Below are 9,166 nucleotides of genomic sequence, written 5' to 3' on the forward strand. Positions count from 1 at the left end.
CTCTCACTTCTTTGAGAAGATAATATGCCCGAAAAGAAATCCTTGCTCTACACCACTTAAGAGTTTGTACCATTTATTATTTTCCAATCATGACTTATACCATTGTTCGACTATGTAGAGAAAATTCTTGTTTTAATTTAATTTTATCAAAGACAAAAATAAGAAACTTAAAGTTACCAAAGAAAATTTCCTTTTAACAATAAAAAATAAAAAATAAAAAATAAAAAATAAAAACGTTGTTATAGTGCTCTCCTGTTGTTGGTCGCCATCCCTGGCTGATGTGCAACAACAGTAGTAAATAAAAATTAAAAATTTGAGAATTGATATGAAATAGGAGGCTACCAGAAAATGCTGGGAATGGAAATACTGGAGTGGAATAAGATAGGCATAACTTGATGTAATCTCCATTTCATTTAATAGCAATAATTTGGATCATACAATATCATGAGAAAAGTATGGTTTTCTCCAAGCCGATGAATAACGGACTGAGAAAAGAAAAAGAACAAAGAATGGATACATATTGCACTTCTTTTACAGTACTCTTCAATTGCATATTGCGTATCTACTGGCACTCGTGTTACTAATAACTCGTGTTACTCTTAACTTTCATGAGCTCATAACGTATAGTCTTTCCGAACTTAGAAACTAAGGTGAATCTGTCAGCAACTCTGATCTGGCTGTATAGCTCCTTCATCCACGATCTTGGCTTGTCTTACAACAGGTGATATTAACTTCCACACTGTATTGACAAGTTACAGAGAAAGAAAGAAAGAAAGACAAGAAAAAGATTTGTTAAACAGGAATGTTTGAATTTGAGACAGTTCTATGAACTCCCACACTGTATTAACGTCAAATTTACATTACTTTTGGAGTTCAATTCACTTTCACACATTCTTTCTATTTTATGGCGTTGTCTTACACATTGTCCATAACTTTACTTAACAAGCATCCATAGTTATATCAAATGTGGGAATCAGAATTTAGAACTTGGAATTTGGAGTTTGGTCCATTGAAAGATAGTTTGTCCCACATTAAACATTAGATGATAATCGTGTTTTCTGCATGATGGTAATTGGTAACGTAGCTATTACCGAGCTTATCAGAGAAGTAATAGCCAATTTTTGGTGAAGTTGTTAAAATCACTTGGAGACAAGTTAACTAGGAATTGACTCACTGTATATGGTGGCTGCAAACCACTCATTGATAATCTTCACCCATGTGCTTGCCCATCCAACATCGATACTCCATCTGATCGTGACAAGAAATTTTTGCAGTCAATAACAACATTGGGTGGTTAGCTAACTTAAAGAACAAAAAAGGAAACATGAGGAAGACTTTACGTTCTCGTAGAGCTGTTGAGGTCCCAATTTATGAATAACATTGCAAAATACATGGCTCCTAAGGAAAACACCAGATGAAAGAATCCATACTTATATGGAATATCATCCTCTTCTTCAACCTCATCTTTGCGAAACTGCAAAGAAATACAAATAAAAAAAGAATCGTGGGAGAGAATTTCATGTCACAAAGTTTAAACTAAAGGAATTTAAGGGCCATATGTTCATTGCCACTGAATACACAGGAAGACATATTATAAATACAGCTGAAACAAGTGTTAGATACTTGGCTTGGCTTGGCTTGTCTGAAGAACGGGACATATAATGTACCTGGAATGACTCGGAATCAATCCCCGTCGAGAACGTTGCCATCACTATTGCACAAATTCCAATGAAGAAGCTCTAGAGAAGAAAGATTAATGTCAGATACCATGCTTTCAGTAAAAGATGTGCATAAGACAAAAAAAAAAAGGAATGAGAAAATCTCAGTCATGTTTAAAAGGATTATGTTGGTTCAGCACAACCTTCTTAAGCCAATGAGAAAAGTAGGTCAAAAATTGTACATCATTTGCATATAGTGAACAGTAGGACAGTTCCAAACTTCTAATGCAAGTTCCATTAAATGATTTCAGGAAGCAGATGAAGTCTTACAAATACGGTGATCCAGTCGTGATGTCCAGTCACTTGCTTCTGTGGACTGCACTTGTCCCCAGCAGGCTCACTGCAAACGAATGTCTCTAAGTAAGGCTTTACACACTCATCCAACATTGTATAAAATTGTGGAGGTTTAAATCAACAGAAAGGTAGGCAAGGAGAGTGACACTTGAGGTTTGACTTTGAGTAGCCTTATAACACCCTAAACACTCAATGCAGTGAGATAAAGCCTACTATGCATTTTTTGACATTTTAGTGATCTGTGGCCTGTGTTGCTCGGATCCTTCATTTCCCCTCAAATACCCATGTCAAGTGATCAGTACTCCGTCTTGGGTATGGATATTCAACACTTCATTTTGGACCAAAATCAATGAAACTTTTCATTAAATATTCAACACTTGGTTTTGTTCTTTGTACAGTCTTCAATGGTGAGGATTTAACCTTTTTTATTTTAAGACCAGATGACAACAGAGCAGAAGATAAAAAGAGTAGAACATATCCATTAAGAGAATTTCTAAAAAGCAATGTGTGTCTAGTTATAAACACCACGAGTCTGAGTAACATAGTATCAGGCCCTTGTATAGTTTTCAAGGGTGAAAACATGACCTTTTCATTTTTAGACCAGATAACAAAAGATGGAAAGATAAAAAGAGTGAAATATATCTATGTGAGATTTCCAAAGAAGTCCATGCAAGTCCAGTTTACATATTTGGTTCCTTAATTATCTTTAATTGGATTCAGCATTAACATCTTACCTCCGGATAGCAGACCAACATAGAAAAACAACATAAGCAGCCATGATTCCTGAAGATAAAAGACCTCTGTTTACCTAATCCAACAATTTAAGTTTATCGTCAGCAAAAGATACATTCTTAGTCAAAAGCATCATTAAAACTTGAAGAGTTGAAGTACAAGATCTGTACCTTCGAATGTAATGTTATAAGCATCATTACAATAAGCAAAACTGCCGTCCATGTGATAAAAAATATGTTGAGAGTGCAGGAAGATCTTGGGACATACAAGATATATAAAGCAACAACCCCACATATAGAAGCTACATAAAAAACTGTTGACATAAACAATCCAAGGGAGCAGCTGCACAAACAAAAACGCACCATCAGAAAGTGTGATAACAGTAAACTAGAATTGCAGTAGAAGTACGAATAAGCCATACATTTTCGTAAAAGAAAGAAATGTCGAATTCATAATGCATTCCACAGACATAGAGGTAGATGGGACATGGATTAAGCTAAAATTCAGCATCCTACTCTCCACTGCAAGATATTCACTTGGGAAAATTCAGTAGGTACTGATAAAAAGTGACATGAGGAACAACCACACAGTTGAAGTTTAGGAAAACCCAACACTGAAATAGACTGGCCTAAATCATTATAATCAAGAATTACCTACAATATACCCTTTATAATAGTAATGTCCCTTGTTGCTTCCCTCTCCCTCCTTCCCGCTACTCTCTCTCTCTCTCTGTCTCTCTCTCATACACCCATTATAAGTGAGTGTATCATAGGAAATCTACTCATGATCAACTACTATTTATCATTTACGACAACTTTTTTTCAGGCATCCCAATAAAGAGACTATTATTACAAACTAAGGGAACATCATAAAGCATATTATATTATGAGGCATATTATATAAGGCATATTATTCATTATTAGGAATATATAGTTGTATCATTTCCGATTTGGTAGCTTAATTTCCTAACTAATCTTAGCTAGAATTAGCATAATTTTGTGTATAAATTGGTAGTAGCCGCAAGGCATAAGATGAGCAAATATAGAAGATAATTCCTCTCCTTTCTTTATTTCTTAAATCTAGCAAAGCAAGGTATGGGATTTTTTTCAATGAAAACATGTTTGTCTCCTGAAGCTATTTTTATAGAGATTTTTCAGGGGACTTCTGGAGAATAATTTCAAAGCCTATTTTGTATTTTTTTATTTAACCAAAATTTGAACTAAGAAACTTCAAGACACACCTTTGCTTTCTTTTCACATCAGGCATCCAGTAGTTATTCCACCATGCTATAAATTGAATCACGCTAATAAGTTGGAGAGCAAGAAAAACCCTACAAAAAAATCATAGGAAAAAAAATAGTTAATGCATTAAACTAAGTTAGAAATTTCTTTCAGCACTTAATTTTGTATCTTTTATTCCTCCCCGGCTCTCTCTCTCTCTCTCAAATAATGATTTTGCACGTTCTTTATGTTGTTTAACAATTGCTGCCAATAAATATTGTGACTGCAAAACTATTACTTCAAACATATACTTCGTATATCAAGAACAATATGGAAGCATGTTTATTTTGATCATTGTTGCAACTTGAGGATTGCTCACTTCCAATGAAAACAACTTTTTATTCTAAAAGGTCTCACCAGGAAAAGAGACCTAAGGATGCTACTTTGCTAATTTGATACGTTAATTACAAACTTTTATATAAGGCGGTCTTACACAAAAGACCGTCTTGGTGTCATATAAGTCAGCAATGAAACCAATTAATTAAGCAATGAAACCAATTATTTAAGCACTGAAACCAATTAGTTAAGCACTATAATTAATTAGTTAAACACTAGAACCAATTAATTAAACAATAGAACTAATTAGTTAAGCATTGAAACTAATTAGTTAAGCAATTGAATCAATTAGTTAAGCAATGAAACCAATTAGTTAAACAATGAGATCAATTAGTTATGCAATCAAAGCGGTCTTTTCGGTAAGGCTGTCTTACACAAAAGTTGCCGTTAATTAATATATGAAACCAAACTTTGTATTGTCCGGACTGCAACAAAGTTTCATTTTCCTATTAATTGATAATTAGAATTTCGTTTCACAGTGATTAGACTACAATGACGTGAATGAACAACAAAATACACCCCAATCATTGATGTACACAACACTAAGAAGGACAGCTTGTTCTAAGGATAAAATTTCAGTACAAATTATGTACCTAAATCAACATTGGAAAAAACATGTATTCTTGGTTTTCATGCTGTGAATAGACACAGCATTGTCACATAAAATAAATTAAAGGAAAAGAAGAAGGTAGAGTTAGAAGAATACCCTGCACCTATACGGGCAAACTCACCTACAAATAAAAAGTAAGAACAAAATTAATTCTTTCGTCAAATGATGCAGACATGTAGTTGACAAGGGATGAACTTTATGAATTTGTACAACAATCATGATAATCAGAAAAAGCCAATACTGTTCCAGATCTCAGACGGAAGAGCTAAGCGCTAAGTTGTGCTCAAGCCCGGACCAATCGGTTAAAGACTTTGATGCTGGAACGAGTTTAATGATTTAGATTTACCATAAAAGTGTACGTATTCTGAATGGAGGAAGAAAGGAGACGTCATTGATATAACTAACAGGACACATTTTATTAGCCACCAACCAGAATGCCAAGCATTACGAACTTCTTGTAGCTTGTTTGTATTCAGTGTTGTAAGAAACATCAAAAAGAAAAATATCTGAGAGGTAGGTTAAGGATTCTTGTAACAAATTTCAAGCACTAAGAAATTTGATTGACATGGATATCATTACTTGGATCATTCAAAACATAACAATGTCACACATGTTATTTGTCAACAGACTGCTGACAGTCTGCTGGAGATATAGATTGCTTTCCAAGAAGTATTATGAAGCCGTTGTAGTTTCTCTTTTCAGTATAACATAATTTCAGACAGCTATCTTTAATAACTGCAAATTCCAAGAATTATTACTTCACTCCAGTATCTACCAGGAAAAGTGTGATGTTTAATTGACTAGTTGATAATACTGCAGTCTGCAGGAATGTATGTAATTTGAAAGATTAACAAGTAATCAGACAGCCAACACAGGTATTCTGTTTGCTAAAGTTAACAAAGGATACGAAGCATCCAAAGCTGATCCGAAGAACTCCAATGGTTTGAATGCAGTCATGACCTCCAACTCCACAAGTTCTAAGAACTGCATGAAAACAAAAAAGACGTCAGCATGAAGGCTTATCCGTTATCACTTTTTTGGGGTAAAACATCCTGGTATCAATCTAAATAAAATAAGTTCCTTAAACATTGAAGTTATCTTTTTGGAGTGCTTTCAAAATCAACATCAGTAGTTACATGAATGCTTAATAGAATCTGGCTTTCAATGATGTACTGCCGCTCAAAGAGCATTTTAATCACATTTGAATATCTCATAGGAGTCATAGATAACCTGATTTGAGAAATTCAGTTGTATCTTGTAATTTCATATTGCTATTTACTTGTTCATGTCATCATCTTACAATTGGAAACAGTAATTAACTAATAACTAAGAGGCTACTTTTGTTCTTCCAGACTGCGCTAAAGCTAACATTGATAGATAATCCCTTCGTTCCCTCTTTCTCTCTCTCTTAGATCCTTTAGATTAGACAAATTTGACACCTCACCAGTCAATCTTTCAAGTTAACAATTAATTATAACCAGGAAAACCAATCGCATCCTTGCAGTTCAAAGTTTTCCCCTTCATGTTCGAAATGTATCCATAAACCAAATTTTAACCGTTATGACTGAGCTGCAAACAACCACACACTATAAACCTGGAGTATAGAACTACATAAAGTTTCAAGCATTTGAACAGCATTGAACACAAACTTTAGTACGAATCAGAAAACTTTCCACAAATGTAGTCTTATACTTATGTTACTAATCAAAAATAGCATGACAAAAGTAACGATCATCTTGGGTAACAAGTCAAATTGGTTCCACTAAGATGGCGGGAAATTGAAAATCAATAACAGTACATTTATATTCTATAATGGCCTTGCACCAATAACTGTTATTTGCAAATTAAAACATTTATAATCTATAACGGCCTTGCACTGGTAACATTTTTGTAATTAAATCGGTAAGAAAAAAAAAGATTGAAATAAAAAAATAAAGGCAACAGTGAATTAAATTAATAAAATTGGAACTTAAATGAGTAAAAATTGAGCTTAAATAAATAAAAGTTAAGTTTAAATGAATATAGTCTGTATATTTACGATTATATAAATGTTGTTCGTATTATTCATCAATAACAATTTATCAATGTGGAATCACCCAACTTACAATGATTTTCTGGTATAACCCTTTGAATATAATCACGAACAAGCCACGCAACGAAATTGGTGGTCAAGAAGATAATTCCGTAGTAATAGCGAACTTTTAAGGACTTTCTCTTCTCTACTGAGACATCAATCTTCTTCTGCGGAGTCCTTGATAATTCTTCCAAGTAAACAGCCTCAGATACCCTTAAATCTGTCCTTTCCCCTGCCATTCCTATAGTAAATTTCACCAATCTGCACATTGTCAACCAAATTCAGGCTCAGCCCCATTTCAAAATTGTTGAAATTCTCCATCCCAAGTAAAGTTCAAATTTAAAAGAAGCTCCCCTAAAGAATTTCCAACGGTAACTTGTTAAAATTTTGAATTTATGAACTGAAATCTAGCAACTAAGAATTACTTAGCAAGTGCCCATGAAACAAAATTAAGAAACTTTTTCCTGATATCCGCCCTGACTAGTTAGTTTAAATTACACTATCAATGTGAGTTATGTACTTGAGTGACATTGTGACAACTGATTTGGAACATTGCCCCAATTACAAACAATTAGTTAAAGTAAAACAAGACCCAGTAATCAATAAATGTTTTTGAAACTGCGTGTAATTAATGATTGGTTAAAACAAAATACTTAATTATTTAACTCTATAGTCTATAATTAAGTGATAAATTCTAGAAACATTGTTAAGACAAGCACCCTGCGCTGCAAATCTGAACAAAAAAATGAAGAAAGAGGAAATATACCTTTAGTTTGTTCTTGTTTGTTGTTCTGTCGGGTGTTTGCAGTTGGTATGAATTATGAAAGAGTAAAACCATTCACATTTCACATGACCCTCTGTCTGTATGTAAGCAGGTTTTTATAATTAGGGGAACTTCTTGATGGGTTAGTGGAATAGTGGTTAATTCGAACCATTCGGAATGTTCGGAAGTCGGAATGGTTCAAACTTCAAAGAGACCGGGTCCGGTAATTCATTTATGCACAAGTTCAAATTAAGTCTTTGTGTATGGGTTAAAAGAATAAAAGTTAATACCTTTTTTCGAGTATGGATTCTTTAGAGTTTTTAATAAAACTCTACAAGGTACCTTGTTTTTGTTTCAATTTGGAAAATAGTACCTTAACTTTCTTATTTTGTCTCAATTTGGAAAATAGTACACTATCAATGAATGGCCAGTAAAATATATGTCCATGTTCTTTTTACGTAAACAGATGCTCTTTTAATTATATACTAATGTTCTTAAGGTGCACCATGCTCTATGTGCACCATGGTCCACCTTCTAAATTGCGTGTGGCAGTAAGGTCCCATTTTTAATACACTATTTTAATTCAAGGTATTATTTGACAAAATAAGAAAGTTAAGGTACTATTTTCCAAATTGAGACAAAAACAAGGTACTTTTTGACAATTTTTCATGTATTTTAATATAAATTATTAAACTTTAAAAAATTAAAACAAAATAACTTGACCTTATTAACAAGTATACGAATTACACACTAATTAAAAATTAGCAAATAGATATTGTAAAAATCGTTTCCATATTAAATTATTGGCAAATTTGCCAAAAAGGACCTTTTATAACTCAAATTTTGCGAGAAAGGACCTTATATAATTTTTTTTGTGAAAACACACCTTAAAGTAATTTTTTTTGCGAGAAAGGACCTAAGGAATGTTTCCGGCATTGACTGAGCTTTTCCGGCCATTAACTTGCACGTGAGCAGCACGTGTGGCTTACGTTGGCTAAAGACAATGATTTTCCTGACTCTTGAATTTTCAAACTTGATTTTATTTCGGTTTTTCTTTTCAACTTTAGGTTTTAAAGCTTAGAATTTTGGAGGAAAATTGGGTGTGATTAGCAAAATAATGCCACACGTGCTTCTCACGTGCAAGTCAATGGCCGGAAAAAACTCAGTCAATGCCGGAAATTTACTCTTGGTTGTCTTTCGCAAAAAAAATTACATTAATGTGTGATTTCACAAAAAAAATTTATATAAGGTCCTTTCTCGCAAAAAAATTTACATTAAGGTGTTATTTCACAAAAAAAAAATATATAAGGTCCTTTCTCGCAAAATTTGGATTATAAAAGGTCCTTTTTAACAAATTTG

The 9,166-nt window shown here is 33.4% G+C and overlaps 1 protein-coding gene across 2 annotated transcripts; it reads right to left on the reverse strand.

The window, feature by feature from the left end:
• Nucleotides 1-382: 382 nt before the first annotated feature.
• On the reverse strand, nt 383-8,002 carry LOC110798254 (uncharacterized). Of its 2 annotated transcripts, none has more exons than XM_022003429.2 (13): nt 7,811-8,002; nt 7,076-7,305; nt 5,878-5,954; nt 5,401-5,476; nt 5,067-5,091; nt 3,985-4,074; nt 2,915-3,086; nt 2,747-2,820; nt 1,989-2,058; nt 1,668-1,739; nt 1,341-1,474; nt 1,175-1,248; nt 383-739 (listed from the first exon to the last, which is right to left on the reverse strand). In XM_022003429.2, exons 2-13 carry the CDS (start codon nt 7,281-7,283, stop codon nt 660-662), a joined length of 1,152 nt encoding a protein of 383 aa, XP_021859121.1. In that variant the 5' UTR covers nt 7,284-7,305; nt 7,811-8,002; the 3' UTR covers nt 383-659. The 2 variants fall into 2 exon arrangements, with proteins under 2 accessions (XP_021859121.1, XP_021859120.1); XM_022003428.2 differs by having other exon boundaries at nt 5,317-5,476.
• Between the last annotated feature and the right edge of the window lie 1,164 nt (nt 8,003-9,166).

The sequence above is a fragment of the Spinacia oleracea genome, chromosome 1 (genome assembly GCF_020520425.1).
Source record: "Spinacia oleracea cultivar Varoflay chromosome 1, BTI_SOV_V1, whole genome shotgun sequence".
NCBI classification, from domain to species: Eukaryota; Viridiplantae; Streptophyta; class Magnoliopsida; order Caryophyllales; family Amaranthaceae; genus Spinacia; species Spinacia oleracea.

Excerpts from the sequence above, each read along its gene's own strand:
- LOC110798254 (XM_022003428.2), bottom strand. The coding sequence starts at position 7,283 with ATGGCAGGGGAAAGGACAGATTTAAGGGTATCTGAGGCTGTTTACTTG. Across the intron at positions 2,821-2,914 it reads TTATAACATTACATTCGAAG|GTAAACAGAGGTCTTTTATC; the intron begins GTACAGATCTTG and ends TTGTTGGATTAG. Across the intron at positions 2,059-2,746 it reads TGTTGGTCTGCTATCCGGAG|TGAGCCTGCTGGGGACAAGT; the intron begins GTAAGATGTTAA and ends ATTCGTTTGCAG.